Raw genomic sequence first — 22,909 nt, 5'->3', positions numbered from 1 at the left:
GGTGGAAGTGAGGTGCTGCTCTCTCCCAGAGCTCTCCTGCCTGATCCCCTTTCTCAGACTTGCCCCACAAATCACAAATACTGAAGCAAATAAAAAAGCAGGTGTTTTACACCCTCTGGAGCTCTGTAAATGCTTTTACTGCAGCCTCAGATCCCAGCACTCTGCACAAGTCACCTGGGACTGGCACTCTACACTTCCAACACTCCTTCCTCACAGGCCTCTGCCTGCCACAGCCATGATGAGCCCTCAGATCACCCCAGACCTTCCCCTCCATCTCCTGCTGCCACACACAACTCCTTTAGGGCACCAGGTTTTATTAGAACAAGCTGTAATGTACTAGCAGGGTCATTTCAGACCTAGCCCATAGCTAACAGGTGAATTAGAACACAACAAAACCAATTGTGTGGGGTTTCACGCCAGGACTTGCACCACAACTGCCACAGCATTGCAAAATCAGCAACAACAAACGGAGGTCAATTCTAGGGGAAACTTAAGTTCCAAGCACCCCCAGCTCTCCCCTCCCCCAGCAAGGGAGCTGATCTGCCCCATGCTGCTCCAAGGGAGCCATTTCCAGCACAGAGTCTTCCTGAACACGGCAGAATTCAGCAGAGAAGCACTGTGTCACCTGGCAGGCTCCCTGGAGAAACACACAGCACTTCTGTACCTGCACTCCCCAAACCCCAGGGCATGGATGGAACAGCCTGCTGCAGCTAACACCCCTGAAATCACCCTTAACACAAGCCAAGTTAAGGTAAAGGCAAATAAAAGTATTTATTTACAAAATGTAAAACCAGACAACATAGTTACAGGCATTTATAAAGGTACACACAACAGAAAGGAAAGGAAGTGATGTTAAATATATTTACTGCAATGAAACTGGGAATGACATTCTGCACAAACATCTCAGGGGTTTACTGGAGCAGGAGAGCCCCAAGTGCAGCTCCCACCTGTGCTGAGGGACTGGGTGCCAACCATCAAATTCTGAGGGATTCCATGAAAATGCTGGCTAAGTTATATCCTCTGTGCTTTTGGTGCTGTAGAAGAGCCACAAGAAAATTCCCTTCTGTGCCTCAGGGAGTGAACTGACCAGTATCAGAAAGGTCTTGAGAAACAAAATGCACCAAGTGCTGAGATGGCTTTGTCAGAAATTGGGGTTTGGCTCTGGAAGGTGTGAGAACAAGGCTGCAGGTGCACTGAGGCAACACACACTTAAAAATAGTAACATCTCTTAAATATTTAATTTACTTAATTACAACAACCCCCAGAAATGTTCTTTAGAAGAAATTTCAAGGGGCAAACCACTTGCTTTGGTGTTTTTAGTTTATTATCCATACAATTAGATTCTCCTTTGTAAGGCCATGTGCAAGACAGCCATTGGAGAAAAAGTGACTGGAAAGCTAAAAAACGAATACATCCAGAAGAAGTGACTTTCAATTTTTAACTGATTACATTCCAGTGTGATGTTCTTGCTCCAAGACTGGTGGGACAATTTTAATTAGCACTACATACATTACTGTGCAAATCTCAAGGTATATTAATTAAGCTCTGAGGAAACTGAATGAAGAAGTTTCTTCACCTTCCAGCTACAGTTTAAATTCTGTTGAGACCAAGAAGCCACCAGCTGCCAGAAGCAGGATGGGTGCAGGCTGCTTCATGTGAGCATCCCCAGGTGCAGAGCTCAGCTCCTCAGCTTAGTGCAGTGTTAGGCACCACCTTTTCAAGTGCCTTTTTAGTTTTCCCAGACTGCAGCTGGGCACCAGACTGCCCAGGTGATGGGTTTGGTTTTCTTACATGATAAGCTCTCCTTGCCCTCCTTACCTCAATGGCTGGCTTGGGGAAAACGTCGTCCTTGCCATCGTCCTTGCCGTTCTTGTCCACGGGAACCCACTCTCCATACACACTGTCTGCCTCCTTCTTCCTATGCTGAGACCCAGAGGACACAGGGAACTCCTTGGACAGGCTGACCTGGTTTTTTGGTTGGGGTGGTGGTGCTGGTTTTATGCTGGGAGTCTGAAAGAAATAAAATGATAAAGAGTTCAGGCTCGGAAATACCCACGAGTCATGAGGTGGTTTTGTCGCAAACACCTGGGATTTGGTTTTTACTCACTCTACAGTAATAACCTTTTATAATTCATCATTTTGGCACAGCCCTAAAAACACACAAGTGACCCACAAATTGTGCTACCAGAGAAGATGAGAAACCCCTAAAAACAATTTCAGCAACCCAAAATCTCCAACCCTCCTCTTCCAGCTGACCCCATTCACATCAGGTATTTTGTATGGAAAGCTCCAGGGTGAAAATCCTGGGCAGCAAACACTGCCTGTGATCAAAAGCTGCCCATGAGTGGAGAGAAAACAGCTCTCAGCATTTGGGTTTCCATCCTGGCCTATTTTTAGCAGCAGCCTGAGTCTCTGAGCAGATGAAGTCTGTGGCCTTGTTTTGCTTGGTGCTGTTAATTCATTAAAATCTGCAGAAATCCCCACTAGGTTCCCTTCCAAGAGGCAAACACAGCTGGCAGCACTGGATAAGATTGGATAAACTCCTAGGAATATGGATGGCAATGGTTTTAGGAGAGAGAAAGAACAAAACTGAAAGGGTCAAAACCAAGACAAGAGGGAGAGCAGCCCACAACCACTGCAGAGCACTCATTCCTCCTCGGAGCCTGGAAGAATTCCAAGGTTTCTTGAGCTTCCCTGTAGCCTTTCCTAACAATATAATATAAACTCTAAATCCACTTTTACCTTACACCTTATCTAAATGTGCATTACTGCTTATTTTGCATACAGCACAAGCTCTACCTATTTATATACAAAACCAGGAATATTATTTCTGTTTGTGCTGAGCATACTGAAGCTTTTTTAGTGCTTTATATCCTGCAAAGTCGCAACAGACTTTCATGGGCACAACCACCCACCCCCAAATAAAACTTAAAAATACCCCACCCACCACCCGAAACACAAAAAAAATTTGAACAAATTCTAATCCATGCTTCAAAGCATTTGATTTCCAGATGCATTTAAAGAATTGCTCACAATTTTACCAATTGGTAAAACTGGATTATCAATTTAATCTTGATGGAATTGGGAATGTTCCTTTTAACTGATTAAAAAATACTCCCTAGTTTCACCAAGATGATCAACCCTTGAAAAATTTCTGCAGAATTACATGCATTATTTAAAAAGAACAAGGATTTATTTTTAAAGCAAATGTAAGTAAAATATTAAAAAATGTAAGTAGCACTTATAAAAATATAAGTGCTATATATTTTTACTTATATTTTTATAAGTAAAATAATAAAAATACAAGTAGCACTCACACTTAAATTGAAGAAAATAGGTTTGGGTTCACTCAGCTTGAAAGGATGGTTATAGAAAGGACGTTCCTCCTCTTCCTCATCAGAAACGTGAGGCTTGTTCACTATCACATCATCAGTGCTCTGAGCAATCTTCTTGCATTTCTGAAAAGTAAAACAGCGAAATGTCAGCTCTGAGTGAACCTGAACTTTCAACCCGAACTCACAAAACACATTTCTATAAAAAAAAAAAGTGGGTTTTTTTTTACCAAACCAGGAATGGAAAATCTTTTAGCAACAGCACCAACAGATGTACTTTGGGTATTGTACACAAATTATCCAATCATGGCTTTGCCAGGCACCCCTTGGTTACTGACTCAGCTCTCTGGGACCCTGTCAGAAGTGATGGCTCCAAGAGAGCTCAGATTCTTCTGGAATGCTCTGTGCTGGCCAGCTGTGCAAGCCACCCCCCTCTGATGTGCAACAGAACTGAAACAGAGAGGTGTTGTGGGGATACCACAAACAGGGAGCAGCCTCCAAGGAGGGAAAGAAAGGAGAGGAAGAAAAGAACCAAAGACCAAAAGACTTTCTCAAGGGGCCAGAATTTTATGGTTAAAATGTCTTTACTGATTTCCTACCACCTGCACTGCTCTGTGGACAGTTCTGAGTCAAAAGAACAGAAATATCATTCAACAGATCTCCAAGGCTGGAAAGGGAAGGGAAGTGCAGATTTGGGGCCTGCAGATCAGCACAAGCTGTGCTGGATCTTGGTCAGGGTATGTGAAAAACCACCCTGGGTGTCACCACAGGGCACCTGCACCAACTCAGCTCTTGCTCAGAACTTCTCCTCCCCCAGCCCAGACCCAACTGCAGATAATCTCTCAGCTCCTGGACATTGCTCCCTCTAAGATTATTTCTATGAACACAAGTTCAGAACTGTCATACTCATGATGCAATTAAAAGAAAATTAAGGCACTTTTCTATTCCGGACTTTCTCCATTTGAGGGAAGTCCAAGGCCAGGCTGGACAAGGGTTAGAGCAACCTGGGACAGAGAAAGGTGCTCCTGCCCATGGCAGGGGGTGGGACAGGCTGAGCTTTGAAGCTCCTTCCAACTCAAGCCATAACTAACACCACCAGAACAAAAAATCAGCAGTGAAAGCTTTGGATTTCACTGACAGGACTGCAGGGACAACCATCAATTTGTACAAAATTAGAACAGAATCAAAACCAAAAATAAGAAAAACCAAAATAATTTGGTTTCATGCATTTCCAAAGAATTAAAAAATAGTATTTTTTTCTGATGACTTAAGAAAACCTGTGGGGAGAGTAAGGGCTCAAAGGAGTGATCAGGTTTTGTCAGGGGCTGCACAGGGAGGTCTGGAGGTGTCCAAGGAAGGCCTGGAGGTGGCACTGAGTGCTCTGGCCTGGGGACAAGGTGCCCATGGGGCACAGCTGGCACTCCAAGGGCTGGGAGGGCTGTGCCAGCCCCAGGGATTTGGGAACTAAGAACACGAGGCAGCTCCCAGTGACAGCAGCACACAGTGACAACCTCCCACAGGTCACCAAGCCCAGTGTGCTCATTTCCAGGCTGGATGCTGCTGTTCCCCCTCACCTCAGTGAGCTCCTTCAGGGTGTCCCTCGAGGACTTCTGGTTGGCTTTGTCATCCTTCTTCTGGGACAGCAGAGGCATCAGGCTGGGGGGCAGGGGCACGCCGGACTTCGCACACATGGCGGCTGCGTTGGCCTTGGCGATCTCCAGGAGCTGCGCCTTGTCTAAAAATATTTGGGTTTTTTTCACAGAGAAGTCATTATTTTTATAGATTCTTGTTTTAATAATAAAGAAATGTCTCTGGTAAATTACACAAGATTCTACCTGCACTGTGCATTTTTATGTTCTGTGAAAATAACTGGAATTGTACTGAGCTGCTCCAGACTTTAAGCCTGGGCTGTGCAGAAGGCAAGTGAAACTGCGATGAAACCCAGCAGTCCCAGCTTCAACATCCTCCAACCACCCTGTTCTGATGCCTCTGACTTCACTGATTTATTCCTGTCCTGGCATTACTGAGTCCTTCCTACACAGCATAAACTCCAGAGTTTCCTCATTATCTACCTCTGAAAAGCTCTCAAACCTCTGGAGGAAGCCTCATCTCCCCAGATGTAGCCCAAAAGCTACTTACACCCACCAAACAGAAAAACAAGCTCTGAGGAAGTAAAACATGCTCTTGCTTAAAATACCATTAGATGCAAAACTGTTAGCAGAACAGTATTTTGCTTGAATAAGGAGAAAAAGGACAGCCCTAACATAGAAATAGCAAACAAAATTAAATTCAGCCTTCTGCCAGTTTGCAAATAACTCCCTAACTGGAAGGCTTCCATGGCAACTCTGAGGCAGGACTGGAAGGTTCAGAACCTCAAGTCCACCACAGGAGGTTTCCTCACACTCTGTATAAGAGCTGATCTCCCAGTTCAAACCTACTTTCCCCTTATTAACTCATAGAAACAACACAGTCTCTCTTCCTCCAAGCTCAGAGAAAAGATGCAGCTCTTAAGATTTTATTTTATTTAATTTTCCAACCTGCTGGGTCTGGGAGTATTTTCACAAACAAGTCTCTCTTTCCTTTATGTTCTTACCATGGGAAAAGGCAAGACAGAGTTCTGGGAACAGCTGACAACAGAGACTGGGACTCTCCAACTGGCACCTGAATGACCTTTGTTCTCAGGAATAAAAATTCTAAATTTTCTTACATACAAGTACTTGAAGTACTTGGCCTTTACTACTATTCAGAATGTTCCCTGAGGCTGAAACTACGCTACTTTTGTACAAAAGCTCTAAAACCAAGGTAAAACTGGCTCTAAGGAGGCTTCCATTCAAATGCTCAGCATTGATAAACCTTCCTGCTGGAAGTCGCTGCCTGAGATTATTGCACAGAGTGACTTCTAAGAAATCCCTTAGCAAACCCACCCGTACCACCCCACCACGGAGCCAGCGAAACAAAGCACTTACCCAGGTCTGTGAGACGTTTGGGTGACCTGCTGGAGAACTCCGAGGAGCGGGAGCGGCGCCGGTCGGGGGATCTGCTGTAGCGCCTCCTCCCCGAGGAGCGCGAGCGCCGCAGCCGGATCGGGGACCGGCTGGAGCTCCTCCTCCTGCCCCTGGAGCGCGAGCGCCTCTGCCGCAGAGGGGTCCGGCTCCTGCTCCGCAACCGCAGCGATATCCTGCGGTCCCGGGAGTCCGATCTTCTCCTCCTCCTGTCAGTGGACCTCGACCTGTTTCTCTGAGACCTCTTGCGCCTGTCTCTGGACAAGGAACGCCGCCTTCGTGATGCCGACCTCGACCTGCTTCTCCTCCTGTGCCTGGAACGTGACACGGAGCTGGAGCGAGATCTGGACGCTCTTCTCCGTGTGGCTGACCTGGAGCGATTCCGCCTGGAGCGCGAGTCCGTGTCGTATCGCTTGGACCTGCGCTGGGAGGACCTGGAGCGCCGGCTCCTGGACCTGCGCGAGGACTCCTTGTCTGCTGCCTTCTCCACAGACTTGGACTGGCTCCTCTGGCGAGCAGCAGACCTGGAGCGTCTCCGCCTGGACCTGCGTGAGGACTCCTTGTCCGCTGTTTTCTCCACAGAGGTGGACTGGCTCCTCTGGCGAGCCGTGGACCTGGAGCGTCTCCGTCTGTACCTCCGCACCGACTCCTTGTCCGCTGTTTTCTCCACAGATGTGGATCGACTCTTTTGGTGAGCAGGAGACTTTGAGTGTCTGCTTACAGATCTCTGTGGAGACTCCTTGTCAGATGCTTTATCAACAGATTTAGATCTGGATTTTTCACGCTCAGAAGACTCAGAACGTCTGCTTTCAGGGACAAAGGAAGAGTCCTGTTCCTCTGACTGCTCAAGAGGCACGGAATCCTGCTTTTCCTCATCTGCCAAAGAGGGTTCTGCCTCCTCTCCCTCCTCTTCACCACTGGAAGACTCTGACTCACGCTCATCTGACGATGTGGACTCTCTTTGTTCAGCTGTCAAGGAGGGCTCTGCATCCTCTCCTTCCTCTTCAGCAGTGGTAGACCTCGATTCGGCCCCATCAGGGGATGCGGAACGTCTGTGTTCAGCTGTCAGAGGTTCCGCATCCTCAGCTTCCTCACCAGCAGTAGACCTTGACTCTTGCTCGTCTGAGGAGGTGGAATCTCTTTGTTCAGCTGCCGAGGAGGGTTCCACATCCTCTGCATCTTCACCAGCAGTAGACCTTGACTCCTGTTCATCTGAAGACGTGGAGTGTCTACGCTCAGCTGTCAACGAGAGCTCCTGGTCCTCTGCTTCCTCACCAACAGTGGACCTTGACTCACGTCCATCAGGAGACACAGAGCGACGATCAGCTGTCACATCCTCTGCTTCTTCATCAGCTGAAGACCTTGATTCGTGGTCATCAGAAGATGTGGAGTGTCTACGTTCAGCTGTCAAGGAGGGCTCCCCATCTTCTACATCTTCCCCAGCAGCAGACCTCGACTCACGGTCATCAGAGGATATGGAATCTCTTCTTTCAGCTGCCAAGGAGGTCTCTGCGTCCTCTGCCTCTTCTCCAGTGGTTGACCTTGACTCGTGCTCATCAGAAGACTCAGAGCACCTACGTTCTGTTGTCAAAGGCTGCTCCACATCCTCTGCTTCTTCACCAGTGCTAGATCTTGACTCGTGCTCATCAGGGGAAGTGGAACGCCTCTCCAGATCATCCATTTCTTCATCTGCAATAGACTTCTGGTCATGGCCCTCAGGGGACAAGGATTGTCTATGTTCAGAAGTCACAGAGGACTCCAGACCCTCTTCCTCCATGGGAGACCTTGGCTCATGACCTTCCTGACAGGAGGATGTGGAGTGTCTACGCTCAGATCTCACAGAGGGCTCCAGATCCCCCGTTTCTTCTCCAGGGCCCACACTGCAGTTATCAGGAGACACTGAGCGTCCTTCAGGCAATAAAGAAGGCATTGCATGATCCATTTTTTCAGCAGGGATGGAATTCAAGTCGCTGCCATCAGGGGACATGGAGGCTCTATCATTCACTCTCAATGGTTCAAGCCCATCTACTTTTTCAACAGCAGTGAATCTCAACTCCTGCCCATCAGGAGATGCTCCATGTTCATTTTCAGGTGTTGGAGAATGGTCCCGCACATCTGCTTTCTGAAGAGAGGTGAAACTCACCTCCTGGCTCTCAAAAAAGAGATGGTCACGTTCAGCTGTCACAATAGAATCCACACCCTCTGCCTCCTCAGCACACTCCAATCTTGACTCGCGCTCTTTAGGTGACAGAGCATGTTCAGATGTCAGAGAAGGTTCCTTGGCTAGAACTCTTTCACCAGGGCTGGACTGCAGCTCCTGACCTTCAGGAGTCATGGAACACTCTCCTTCAGACAAGGACAACTCCTGCCCCTCTGTTTTTCCAGCAACAGCAGGCTGCAACTCCTGGCTATCACTGGACATTGAACTTTCACTTTCAGATGCTTCAGAATGTTCCTCCAGTTCTTTTTCAACAGGACTGGATCCAAAATGATGCCTTCTAGGGGATGCCTCGTACTCATTTTCAGACAGCACAGAACAGTCCTGCCCCTCCTGCCCCTCGGGAGATACAGCGTAATGGACCAGCACTGGCTGCTGCACTGCTGTGCTTTTGGTGGGGCCAGACTGCAGTATCTGGCCTTGATGGAAGATGGAACATTCACTGCCAGGTGTCAGACAAGGTTCTTGCAGGTCCTTCTCAGCAGGGCTGGCCTCAGCCACCTCCTGGCCCTCAGGAGACTCACTATATTCACTTTCAGGCAGCAGAGAACGCTCCTGCACTTCTGGTTCTGGAACCACAGCCTCCTCCTGCATCTCTGCCTTCTCAGGAGAGCTGGACCTCAACTCCTGGCCCACCCAGGACACGGCATGATCACTTTCAGACACCAGAGCAGGCTGTTGTATTTGTGTCTCTTGAGCAGAGGGTGACTGCAGGTCCTGGCTGTCGATGGACTCCAGACATCTTTCTTCAGGCATCTGATAAAGCTTCCGCAACTCCGTTTTTTCAGCAGGGGTTGATGTCAACTCCGGACCATCAAGCCCTACTGTGTACTCGTTTTCACACACTTGAGAAGGCTCCTCAGCTCTTTCAGAAGTGGTGGATGCCAACTCACGACCATCGGAGGCAACAGAACACCGGCGTTCCCGTACCAGAATGGGCTCCTGCACTTCTTCACTGTAGGCAGATCTCAGCTTGTAGCCATCAGAGGATGCCAGGTGTTTCAGTTCAGATGAATTCAGCATTTCTGCTTTCTCTGCAGGGACAGGCCTCTGCTCATAACTGTCAGGCAACAGCAGAACTCCACCTTCTGATGGCACAGCAGCCACTGGGGGCTGTAGTTTTTCAGGTGTGCCCACTGATTCACAGCCATCAGCAGACATGGAGAAGCCACTTTCCAGTGAGAGAGAAGGCTTCTGGATATCCACTTTTTCAACTGCAGCAGATGTCAATTTATAGCCTTCAGGCAAGATGGAACACCGGAGCTCAGATGCCACGGACAGGTCTGCACTCTCTGTTTGCTCAAAGGAGTTGTACTTTGCTTTGTGGCCATCGTGGCATATGGGAATCCCACTTTTAGACATGACCAAAGATCCCGCACCATCTATTTTTCCAGTCAGATATCTTGATTCGTGCATTTCTGAAGATCTGGAGCAGTCAACTTCAAGCACTTGTGGAAGTGTTGGACCATCTAAAGCTTTGTCAACAGATGGTATGGACTCATGAACTTCAAAAGAAGACACTGAAATGACGTCAGCAGACACCTCAACAGAACCACACAATGTTACAGATGTCAGGGAAACATCTGGAGTCTTGACTTTTTCTACAGATAAAAATCTTTGTTCATTTCCACGTGGTGACTTAAAAGACTCGCCTATCGACAATGGATGCCCCTCTATTGGTGCAGCGAAGCTGGATCCTGATCCATGTCCATCAGGAGACACAAAATGTCCACCGTCAGAAGCCAGAGAAGGCTCCTGCGTCTGGCCTGACTCACAGCCATCAGGGATCACAGGGCGGATCATCTCAGGTGGCAGGAAAGGCCTCTGAGCTTCCACTGCTCTAGGGCTGTCAGCCAGCTGGGAAGACTCACGTTCAGGTACTTGCAGGACCTGTGAAAGCTCTTTGTGCTCACCAGGGATATGCTGTGAATCGTGACCATCAGACAAGCTGGAGACTCCACCTTCAGACAGGAGAGATGACCGAAGTTCCATCTCTCTTTTTAGTGCTGGAGGAAGCTCCGGACCTTCTACTTCTTTGAGAGGTGCAGTTCTGGACTCACCTTCATGGGATGCAGAGACATGAAATTCTACTAATGAAGAAGTTTCTAGATCTCCTCCTTTTTCAACAGATGAGGATCTTGACTTGGATGTGGAGTATGGAAGTTCAGGTAGCAATGAAGACTCCAGAGCTGCTGCTTTTTCCGTTGATCCATTTTCAGATGTCATAGACAGCTCTGAATCCTGTGTTTTTTCCACAGATGTGGATCTCAGTTCCTGGTCATCTGGGGTTTTGGAAGTATCAAATTCAGATGTGGCAGAATGCTGCAGATCTGCTGGTTTTTCAACAGATGAGGACCTTTCCTCAAGGCTCTCCGAAGTTTTGGATAATCCACTTCCAAATGATGGTGGCAGCACTGGGCCGTTTACTCCATCAGACAAAGCTACTGATGTGGGACCATTAGAGGATTTATCGTCACTTCCAAAAGAAGACTGAGGAACATCTTCATCAAGACGTTTGGCTGACTCCTGAAGTTCAGAAGACTCATGCATGCTACTGGACTTTGCTGAGGATGACTTATCCTTTTTTTCTACAGATTTGGACCTTGACTTAACACTTTCAGAGGACTTGGAACGTTTCCGTTTGGATTTTTTTGAAGACTCCTTGCGCTTTTTTTCGACAGACCTAGACCTAGACTTGTAACGCTCAGAAGATTTTGAGCGTCGACGCTTGGATTTTCGCGAGGATTCCTTCTTTTTTTCCACTGATTTGGATCTAGACTTGTAGCGGTCAGAGGACTTGGAGCGCTGACGTTTAGACTTCCGTGACGATTGCTTTCGATCCCTTTTTTCTACTGACCTGGACCGAGACTTGTAGCGATCCGAGGACTTTGAGCGCTGACGTTTGGACCTCCGCACAGACGCCTTCCGACCTCTTTTCTCAACAGATCTTGACCTGGATTTTGAACCATCAGAAGAACCAGACCGATTCCTGAACCTCCAGGAGTACTCTTTGCCTCCTCCCTTTTCTGAAGACCTGGATCTAGATTTTGAACGGTCAGAGGACCTGGAATGTCTGCGGCGGGATCGCCAGGAGGACAACCTCTTTTCTGCTGACCGTGACTTAGACCTGTAGCGGTCGGACGACCTGGAACGTCTCCACCCGGATCTTCGGGAGGACAATCGCTTCTCCACTGACCTGGACTTGGATCTGTAGCGGTCAGAAGACCTGGAACGTCTCCGCCCAGACCTCCGGGACGACAATCGCTTCTCTGCTGACCGTGACTTGGATCTGTAGCGGTCAGAGGACCTGGAACGTCTCCGCCCAGACCTCCGGGAGGACAATCGCTTCTCTGCTGACCGTGACTTAGACCTGTAGCGGTCGGAAGACCTGGAACGTCTGCGCCCAGATCTTCGGGAGGACAATCGCTTCTCCACGGACCTGGACTTGGATCTGTAGCGGTCAGACGACCTGGAGCGTCTGCGTCTGGACCTTCGGGAGGACAGCCGCTTCTCCACTGACCTGGATTTAGACCTGTAGTGGTCAGACGACCTGGAGCGTCTCCGTCTGGACAATCGCTTTTCTGCTGATCTGGATTTAGACCTGTAACGGTCAGATGACCGAGAATGTCTGCGCCTGGACCGCCGGGAAGACAATCTTCTCTCTCTCTTCTCCACAGAGCGGGACCTAGATTTGGAATGCTTTTTTCTGGAAACTGAATAGTTTCTGCTCCTAGAACGCGCTCTTTTAGAGGTCAAACGTCTGGAAGTGGAACGTGACCTTGATTTTTTCTTCCGCTTCCTAGACCTGGACTGAGACTTGGAACGGCTCCTTTTCTGTTTCTTTGAATCATGTTTTTTCTCACTGGTTCTATGACTACTTTTTTCAACAACATTCTCAAGCCTCATGAGAGTCTCCTTCATTCGTGCTGCCACATCAGGCTGCACATCGGATGTTTCTGAGTCTCTTTTCTCTGAGTCCTCCTCAGGAGTTGCTTCTTTGACATCCTCAGCCTCTGGAGTGTCTTCCAACTGGCCTTCCTCTATAAGTTCTGGACCTGCTTCTGCATCAGTCTCAGGTGCTGGACCTGCTTCCAAATCTTTTGTCTCTGCCTCCACCCCTGCAGCCGCTTCTGCATCTTTCAGCTCTACATCAGTACGAGGAGCTGTTTCCAAATCTTGTGTTTCTGCTACAGGAGTCCCTGCTGAAACTTTTTCCTCTGCTGCATGTGAAGAACTTAAAACTGTTTCTGCGACTGAAGGCTCAGATGTTTGAGTCTCTTCTGCATCTTCCTTCTCAATCACCATATCCTCCACCTGTTGACCCTGCACTCCTTCTACATATTGTACCTCGGCTGTCACTTCATGTTCCAGTGTGGTTTCCTGGCCTTTCACATCCCCTGGTTTTGGAACTGCTTCAGAAGATTTTATTTCAGAAACACCCAAGATTTCTGGAGCCTCTTCTGAACTCTTCCATTCTGCAGCAGGTTTTGCTTCTAGAACTACCTGAAGATCTTGTTGCTTTTCAGCATGCAAGTATTCTGGAACAGCTGCTGAAGCATCACCCATGGGTACCTCAAGCTTTTCACCTGTTTCAGAACCTTTCACCTCTACTGTTGCAGACTCTGTTGTTCTCTCTAACCACCTCATTCCTCCAGCTTCTGATGCTGGTTCCAGATATTTTGCTTTCTCCATTTCTGAGAGCTCATTTCCTTGTGTGCTAGTCCTCCTTGCTGCAATTTCATGTTCTACAGTAGATCCCTGAGTTTGCATATCTGTCAGTACTCCTGAGGCCATACTGTTTTCTTCCACTCTGGGCAAAGACTCCAACACTGCTGCTGAATGACCTACTCTTTGTTCCTGAATAGATTTTGAACTGGTTTCTGAAGTCTGCACAGTTTCTAGGATTGCTTCTCTGCTCCTTGCGTCTGCTTCTGGAACGTGTTCCGAATCCCTTCTCTTCCTCAGCACCTCAGTGTGTGAGGGTCCTGTGTGTGCCATGATCTGTGACTGTGCAGTGATGGAACTCTGTGTCTGGCTTGCATGGAGAGCTTCTCTCTCTGCTGTGGCTTGCCACGGCATCACCCCTGTTGATGCCTCAGCCTCTCTAACTGGTTCCACGCTTTCACATGCAACCACAGGTTCAGGAGTCCTTTCTAAGGCAGGAAGTCCCGGACTTGCAACAGTTCCACAATGCACAGCTTCTTCTGAAGCTTTCACACCTTCTACCTGTAAGGACATTGAAGCTGTTGTGAAAGGTTTTGCTTCCACCCCAGCCACTGGTCTCGGGACTCCTCCTGGACCTTGTGTGTTTTCCTTCTGCAAAGACAGGGAAGGTGCCAAACCTCTCACATGTGATTCACTCTCAGGTCTTGATTCTCTCAGCATCAGCAATGAAGTACCTTCTGGATCCTTTGCTCGTGGACTTCTAAAACCCTCTGCCATGTGGACTTGTGGAGCTGTTTGGGGAATGAATGTCTGTACAACTGCTGCAGGTTCTGAAGTTGCTCCTAATCCTCTTGTCTCTGCAACCACGTTCATACCTGACAATCCTGCTGGAAGTGCAGATCCCTGGGTTCTGTCCACACTCCTTGTTTCTGCCAAGACTCCATGCTGTAGGAACACTCCTGATGCACCCACTGCTGCTGCAGAACCAGTGGTTCCTTCCACAGTTCTGCCTTGCAGACTTTCATGAGCTGCTCTAACATCTTTTGCTACAACAGGTTCCATGGTTGTTTCTAAAGCTTTCACACTCCCCACAGCTGGTTCCATATCCTTCATTTTAGTAACAGCTCCTGGTCCTGGAGGTGTTTTGGCACTTATTTCCACGTGGGTCACAGGGGTGGCTGCAGACACTGTCACAGGATGTTGCAAAGGTACACCTGCTTTCAGAACACTGGAAGCCTCCAAAGGGCTGCCCTGGGTCATGCTCAAACTCCCAGACATTATTGAGGGCTGCAGGGATGGCTCCAAAGTTCTGCTCGCACCCCCCAGTTCCAAAGGTCTCTCCACACTTCTCACATTTTCCACATGCAGAGATTTTTCAGTTGTTTCTGGAATTTTCACTTCTTGCCCAGCCACAACCATGTGAGCTACAGTCACAGCACCTGGATGTGCCAAATTTGCAGGTGTAGGGGTTGTTGTGAAACCACTTGCCAGGGACACGGATTCTGAAGCTGTTCCTAACCCATGTGCTGCCCTGTGAGACACAGACTGATGAGATACTTCCGAGTAAGTCAACACCTCCATGGCCTCAGGCTCCAAAGCTGCGTCCGAAGCTTTTACTTCCCCAATGCCTTGAGATTTAAGAGTGACTTCTGTACCTCCCAGTGCTTCTACTGAATCTTTCTGAATCTCTGATTTATTGACAATTCCAGAGGGGATGCTGGACCAAGTATTATTTCCAGTATCAACAACACTGGCATTAATAGCTACAGGATAAATATTTTCATGTGACTGTTGAATTTGTTCTTCACTAGTGCAAATTCTAGTTTGAGCTATACTAGTATTTTCTGGGATATTAGACTGGATGCTTGCTAAATTAAATGGAGGATTTGCTGCACACAAAGTCCCCTCCCCACTTCCAAGATTTTCTGCAGATTGCTGAGAATCAGTCACTGAATGAGAAACAAGTCCTAAAGCTTGATTATCAAGCCCCTCAGCAGGTTTGGAGCACAGTTCTGGCTGCACCAGGTTTGCCTCTGCAAACACTCCTTGCTGTACATTCACTTGGGAGCTGGACTGCTCTGGCACCAAGGGAGGGGCTGGCTGCACGCCTGCAGGCTCTCCGGGACGCGCAATCAACTTGGATTCCTTTGGTTGCTTTTTATGTTTCTTCTCTTTCTTCCTTTTCTTCTTCTTTTTCTTCTTCTTCTTGCTTTTGTGCTTCTTGTTTTTCTTTGCTTTTTTTCTAGGAATTTCATCTTCACCTGTAGAGCTCCTTTTAGTAGACTGAGTACTATTTTTCACTGTATTTTTGTCTACATCTAGAAAAAATGACATTTACCTTGTAAACATTTGTAAAACTGCATATAAAAATTCTTTCAGATTAGTTGTAAAGTATGGACAGAAGTAAAAAACAATTCAACTTGCAAACCATGCCCAATTCACTGAAGATCCACACACACAAACAGGACACACACCCTTCCCAGCTCTCTTTCTTCCCTCTCAGAGTTACTTTAGGTAATAAAACAACACTTCTTTCAAAAAATTACCCAAATCTTGTTAGTCAGGACAGAGGCCCAGAGGGAACACACCTCTTTCCAAGTAGTATCATAGTCATGGAATTGTTTGGGTTGGGAGGGACCTCAAAGCTCATCTTGTTCCACCCCTGCAATGGCAGGGACACCTCCCACTGTCCCAGGCTGCTCCAGCCCCAGTGTCCAGCCTGGCCTTGGGCACTGCCAGGGATGCAGGGGCAGCCCCAGCTGCTCTGGGCACCCGTGCCAGGGCCTCACCACTCTCATAGGGAAGAATCTTCTTCTAATACATGATCTAACCCTGCCCTACGGCAGTGAAAAGCCATTCCCTTGAAGAGAGGAAGATTCTGGGAATTACCACCCTGTCAGCCTCACCTCCTTGCTGAGATCATGGGACAGATCCTCCTAGAAGTTCTGCTAAGGCACATGGAGGACAGAGACGTGATTTGAAACAACCAGCATGGCTTCACAAAGGGAAAATCCTGTCTGTGGTGGCCTGGCTACACCAGTGGGTAAGGGAAGAGCTACAGATGGCATTTATCTGAATTGCTGTAAAGTATTTGACCCAGTGCCCCCACAACCTTCTCCTCTCCAAACTGGAGTGAAGAATTTGACAGGTGCACCGTCAGGGGCATTAGCAGTTGTTAGGATGGCCACATCCAGAGGACAGTGGTTAAAAGCTCAGAGTCCTGATGGACATCAGCAAGCAGTGGTGTCCCTCAGGAGTCTGTACTGAGACCAGTGTTACTTAATAGCATCATTAATGAATCAGTGTTACTCAATATCTTCACTAATGACAGAAGGCTCAAGCGCACCCTCAGTAGTTTTGCAGGTGACACAAAGCTGCAGGTGCAGGTGACACCTCTGAAGGACAGGGCCATCCACAGGGATCTGGACAAACTCAAAAAGTGCCCCATGGGAATCTGCTGAGATTTAACAAGGCCAGGGGTTGCACTTGGGTTGGGGCAACCCCTGGCATCAATCCAGGCTGGGATGAGCAGAGGGAGCAGCCCTGGGAGAGCTGGGCCTGCCTCAGCCCTGAGCCCCCCCTGCCCTGGGTTGAGCCCCCAGCTGGGATCAGCAGAGGGATTGGCATTGTGTCCCTGAGCCCCCTCAGGTGATTTCCCACCTGCAGAGCTGCCCCAGCCAGGGAGGAGCTGGAGCTGCTGCAGAGCCCAGAGGAGGCTCCAGGATGAGCAGAGTGATGGAGCAGCTCTGCTGGCAGGAAAGGCTGGCACAGCTGGCATTGTTCACCTGGAGAGACTTCAGGTGACCTAACCATGACCCTCCAGCACCTGGAAGTACAGTAAAGGTGGTGGAAGACTGGAGTGACAGGACAAGGGACAGTGGGTTCAAAATGAGGGAGAGTAGGGTTAGATTAGGTCTTAAAAAAAAATTCTCCCCTGTGAGGAAGGTGAGGACCTGGCACAGGCAGTCCAGGGAAGCTGTCCCATCCCAGGAGGTGTTCAAGGCCAGGCTTGACAAAGTTTGGAATAACTCAGTATAGTGGAAGGTGTCCCTGCTCTTGTCAGGGAGTTTGGAATGAGAGAACCTACAAGGTCTTCTTCCAACCCAAACCCTTTTATGACTCCCCTGGGTGCTGTCCCTGCATCCCCTGGCAATTGTCTCTCTCCAGCTTTCCTGGGGCTCCTCCAGGCCCTGCAAGGCCACCCTGAGCTCAGCCCAAAGCTTCTCCTGTGCAGGTGAGCAATGCCAGCTGTGCCAGCCTTTCCTGCCAGCAGAGCTGCTCCATCCCTCTGCCCATCCTGGAGCCTCCTCTGGGCTCTGCAGCAGCTCCAGCTCCTCCCTGCACTGGGCCCAGGGCTGGGGCAGCTCTGCATGTAGGAAATCACCTGTGGGGGCACAGGGGGTGCATGTCCCACCACCCACACTCAGTGGACAGCACATCCTAACAGCAGGCTGGAAATGTGCTTTCAAACCCCCGGTGCTGCACATGGAAGATAAACAAGAATTCCCATTTTCCAAACAAATTCCCAAAGTGGGTATTTATGCTATGAGACCTGACCAGCCACTGTCCCCTGTTGTGCTTTAACCCGAGTGAGAGCAGTGCTGCTGCTGTGTTAGAAATTCCCTGGGTATTTACTGACCAAGTTACTCACTAGGGTCTAACAAATTTGGAAAAGAGCATCCATGCCCCCAGTCCCAAACCCACTTTAAGGCAGTGCAGGCTGGAACAGCTACTGGGACAGGCAGGACTGCAGCTGCAAAGCTGCACGTTCCTCTGAGAGCATTTGCTTCCAACAGGAAAGCAATAAATTCAGATGCCTGTGGGGACAAGCAAATCACTGATGGGGAAAGGAAGGAGGGTGGCTGGAGTTTTCATCACCACCTTTCAATTCTGTACCTTACCTCCCTCTGGTTTTATCATTTGTTAGATTCTTGCCCTTCTGGAGCCCCAGTGCCATGTTTTCATGTTTTCAGGAGAAAGGCACTTGATTAAGGGCAACTTGCTGGGATTTCTGTGAAGTATGAGCTGTACATTGGAGTCTGCTTGCATGTTCTTTTCAATGATTCTATTTATACAGGCCAGGGCAGCAACACAGACCCTCCAATCAGAATCTGTCATCCCAAAGCTCACTACTTTCCAGTATCCAAAATCTTGCAAAAGCAATTGGTTAACTGCAATACTGTTAAATGAATGTGACTTGGGATTCCACAACAAGTACAGCAGGTACATATTTATGGGACAAGCAACTTAGGAATAGTTTTTGCACCAACTTTGCTTTGAATGCATTGAGAGGGAACAATGAAGGAGAGTCAAATTTAGGGACAAAATGTCCAGCCCACAGATGGAGAACTGTGTTACTCAGTGGGTGAGCAACTGGGCCAGGGGTTGGGCACCAATGGTGACAGTGACTGGGGTGACATGGGGCTGACATCAGTCACTACTGCTGGTGTCACTGACTGCTCAACAGTCACTACTGGGGTTCTGCAGGGCTCCATTCTCAGCCCAGTTCTCTTCAACATCTTCACTAACAACCTGGGCACAGGACTCAAAGGAATAATTACTCTGCTGAGGACACTAAACAGGGAGAAGCTGTTGGCTCTCCTGAGGGTAGAGAAGCCCTGCAGAAAGACCTCAACAAATCAGAGAGATTGGCATTCCCCAGCTGTGTGCAGTTTAATAGGGGAAGTGCTGGACTGGGCAACCCTGGCTGTGGATGGAGAGCAGTTGTGGGAAGGGCCCTGGTCCAGGGTCAGCTAGAGGTGAGTCAGGAGTGCCCTGGCAACCAGGAGGGACAAGAAAATGGTGGGAAAGGGTGTAGAAGGGGCCCCCGAGGTGCCCTGGGCAGCCCAGGCTGGAGCAGCCTGAGCTCAGAGCTCCCCGGGGCTGCAGCTCCTCCCGAGGGGCAGCGCAGGGACAGCTCCGAGCTCTGCTCTGGGACAGGGACAGCACCAGGGAGCGCCTGGGGCCGGGCCGGGCCAGCTCAGGCTGCACAGCAGGGAAAGGCTCTTGCCCAGAGGGTGCTGGCACTGCCCAGGCTGCCCAGGGAATGGGCACGGCCCCGAGGCTGCCACAGCTCCAGGAGCCTTTGGCCGGCGCTGCCAGGGATGCCCAGGCTGGGCTTGGTGGGCTCTGGGCAGGGCAGGGCTGGCACTGGGGGGTCCCTCCAGCTCAGGATATTCTGGGATTCTATAAAATGAACTTTACTGCAAAGATAATTCATTAGATTCAGATAACCATATACTGTCTCTTGTCCAACTCATTTTAGAGATGGACAATGGGAACATTTGCCACAGGTAGGTTTATTAACTCCCAAGTTAACATCTCTCACTTCTTTATTACCATGTGACCTTGTCTCCACAAGAACACAACAAAAAATATACAAATACAAATAAAAATCACATCACCAAACAAAAGCAACAAAAATCACCAACCAAGAATCTACCCAAACCTCCCCATGTCAGCCTCAAGTGCTGCTCCTACAGCAGAAATTAAAAACCTGAAAATGCTCAAGGTACACAAACCCCTGAGCTAAAAGGCCCAGAGCAATGCCAGACTCCTGCCAGCAGAATCTCTGAAATGAAAACTTTTCTGTGCTGCCTCTGGAACTGCACTCACTCAGCACACTGCAGTCACCTGTGTTTGAACTCCCAAAAATGCCAAACGCAGTAATTACAGCCTTCATCACCTCACCAACCCTCCACAGGCAGAAATCTTATAGCAAGGACCAGTCCCACAAGAGGGGACACTCAGATGTGACTTTTTAGCCTCAAAAAATCGAGTGATTTATTTAAGATCTGAGACTGACACATCAAAATCCCTTTGCAAGACTGTAATACAAGTACCTACACTGTGCAACAGCAAATCATCTTTTGACTGAACAGTTCATCACAGATCTGTTTTATAATAAATGTTCTTTCAAAATAATCCCGAAAAGCAACCCAAAGCAGAACCTGCTTCTATCAGCATCAGCTTTGGTACTAAGAACAGTTCAGCAACCCTGGAGTAACATATATATATATATATACACACTTCAGGGTCACTGCAGTATATCTAAAATTATATATAAAATATACATATATGTTTTATATATAATTTTATATAATTATATATAAAATAATTCAGAATTTATGGACATATATATGCATACATATGGAAAATACTTATCTGTTTCAGTACTGGAAAGAAAAAAACTCCAACTTTCCCTCATAGCAATGGTACATATAACCAGCTCAATTTCTAAATAATTTCTTTCTCTGGCCACCTCTGGATGTAAAAGCACAGTAAGGAAAATATTTAACCACATTTAATGCTCAACTTGCCAGAGGAGCAGCACATTTTCATCTCTATAAATCTGATCTGATCTTAGGCACAGTCACAACCTTCTTACCAAGAAGAGAATTGCCAGAGGGAGTTTTATTACCTGGGTTGCACTGCAGCTCTGTCCCGAGGGCTCCGGAGAGCACTTCCTCTACTTTCTGCACTATCTGCTCACTCTGACAACTCCCAGCAGCTCCAGAGGCTTCGGAGGGCCCGGCCTGCTCAGCTGGGATCGTGTCACCATTGGGCTGCCCTTCCACATTTGCACTAACCAAAAGAAATAAAGAATCAATTTAACACAAGCGATTTTGAGCATTGATTTAGACATTTTTTGTCGTTCACATGCATTTATTATATCCAGCTCTTCAGAGCAGCACTCCAGCCTCCTGAAAAAGGCGTGCTCTTAGGGAAAACTCTGTCTTTGGATAAATTCTCACTTATTCAGCCCGGACACTCTGTGACTGCTGAGGTTGAGACGCAAGGAAAAAAAACCTACCACATTCTGTAATGTGCCACATCTCCCGTGCTCGTACGGCCTTGTAGGGGTTTCCTCCACAAAATAAATACACGCAACGCGCTCCCTTCCAGCTTTTCCTTGCTCTTACCAAGGTTTTCCTTCTTTCACGAGATAAACTCGGCAAATTTAGCCGTAAATCAGACAAACCGTACAGGCGCCTGCCCCGACGGGAGGGCAGCACCGAAAGAGCGGAGAGAGCGGGTGGGCGCGTCCCCTCACCGCCTTCTCTCGGCCCCCAGGCCGTGTCCCCCTCAGGGCGCCCGCTCGGCCGCGACCCCCCGGTCCCGCCATGTTGCCACCGACACGACCCTCAGGCCGCGGCCCGTCTCTCTCCGCCCCCCGTCCTTCCCCGCCGCTCCCCACCGCCCCGTTACCCGCCGTGCTGCTGCTGCTGCTCCTCCTGGATCTCCCGGAATTTGCTGACCACAAAGGACCGAAGGATCTGCTCGATATTCGTCGCCATGACACCCCCCCTTCCTTCCTGCCCCGACGCGAGGCCTCCAGCATCCCACAGTGCACCGCGGCCCGGGGCGCGCGGTGACGTCCCCGCCGTCAGCCGCCTTTGCGATTGGCCGCGTTCGCTGTAAGCCGTGTCGCCATTGGCCGAGGCGGCGTGCGGCTGCGAACGGCCGCTCTAGCGCGGCGCACGGGCCATAGAGCAGCGGCGGGTTCCGGCGGGGGGGGGAGGAAGGTCTCGTGTCCCCTCAGCCGCCGCCGCCATGTTGTGGCGCTCCCGCCGCCCCCCCGCGCTCCGCGCCTGCCGCCGCCGCCACCGGCAAAGCCGCCCCGAGCGCGTCCCCGTCTCCCAGTGAAAGCATTAAACCAGTCCCCGGCGCTCCGCGCCCACACCGCCGCCTCACGCAGACCCTATCCCCACACAGACACACCGCCCCGCCGCCGCCGGTCGCGGCCCCTCTCGCGCCCCGTACGCCGCGTCCGAGTCCCCGCGGGCCCGCGGAGGGCAGGAGAAGGCACCGCGGCGGCCACGACCGCCGGTCTCATTCCCCCGGCTCCCGCACACCCTTCCCCGGCGCCGCCGGAGTCCCCGCGGCGGCCGCTGCTTACCCGGCCGAGGCCATGGCGGGCTGAGGCGCGGCGCCGGCGGCTGCGATCGGGAGCGATTCCATCGGTGCCCATGGAGCGGGGCCGAGCCCCGCGTGTGCTCCGGGCGGGCGGCGGCTCTCAGGGGGCTCTGCCCGCACACGGGCGGTGCTGCGGCTGCTGCTGCATCACCACGGGGCCCTCAGCCCCGGCTCCATGCGAGAGGCGCCCGCCCGCGCTCCCTCCCTCCCCCTCCGCCCGGCAGTGACACGCACATGTGCTCCGGGGGCTGGCAGCGGGGCCGCGAAAATTAAAGGAACAAAGGGGGGAAACCGAAGGGAGGTGGATAAATAAAGTGCGCCTTTTGCCCGCCTGGGAAAGTCGGAGCTTTTCTGGCGGTGATGGAACGCACAGAAATGAGTTTGTCCAGAGTACAGCCACCCTGGGGACCCCTTCAGTGCTGCCCATGATGCCTTAATCAAATCAAATTTTAATTATATGGCTGTTCAAACAGGCTGTAAAACCGAATAATCGTATGGCTGGAACTCTCCCCACACACAGTTTCTGTAGTAGTAACTTAGGGGAGTTAGTTGACCTGAAATAAATTTAAAATACCTCCAAACCTGATCTGGTGAATGGCATCCTTGCTCATGATAATTACTAAATGATTTGTAAGGTCCCTTCAAACCCAAGCCATCCTGGGATTCTGTGAAAACCCAAGTAAAATTGTTTAATTACTGCTGGGGTCTAAAAATTTTCACCATCAATATTGTTTAATGATCACTTGCAAGACCCCTTAAAATCAGCATAATTCTTC

The 22,909-nt window shown here is 49.6% G+C and overlaps 1 protein-coding gene across 3 annotated transcripts in view; it reads right to left on the bottom strand.

Moving 5' to 3' along the window:
• Positions 1-22,350, bottom strand: part of SON (SON DNA and RNA binding protein) — a 37,470-nt gene extending 15,120 nt beyond the window's left edge. The window contains exons 1-6 of one of the 3 annotated variants that reach the window (XM_058800374.1): positions 22,117-22,350; positions 20,638-20,801; positions 6,299-15,535; positions 4,907-5,067; positions 3,318-3,458; positions 1,819-2,010 (exon numbers count right to left, since the gene is read on the bottom strand). In XM_058800374.1, the coding sequence (XP_058656357.1) occupies positions 1,819-2,010; positions 3,318-3,458; positions 4,907-5,067; positions 6,299-15,535; positions 20,638-20,801; positions 22,117-22,178 (9,957 nt within the window). In that variant the 5' untranslated portion in view covers positions 22,179-22,350. Of the gene's footprint in view, positions 1-1,818; positions 2,011-3,317; positions 3,459-4,906; positions 5,068-6,298; positions 15,536-20,637; positions 20,802-21,030; positions 21,183-21,425; positions 21,550-22,116 lie in introns of those variants that run through there. The other 2 variants (XM_058800373.1, XM_058800375.1) reach the window with 2 other exon arrangements.
• Between the last annotated feature and the right edge of the window lie 559 nt (positions 22,351-22,909).

The sequence above is a fragment of the Ammospiza caudacuta genome, chromosome 2, assembly GCF_027887145.1.
Source record: "Ammospiza caudacuta isolate bAmmCau1 chromosome 2, bAmmCau1.pri, whole genome shotgun sequence".
Classification (NCBI taxonomy): Eukaryota; Metazoa; Chordata; class Aves; order Passeriformes; family Passerellidae; genus Ammospiza; species Ammospiza caudacuta.
This window is presented reverse-complemented; position numbering and strand designations above follow the sequence as displayed.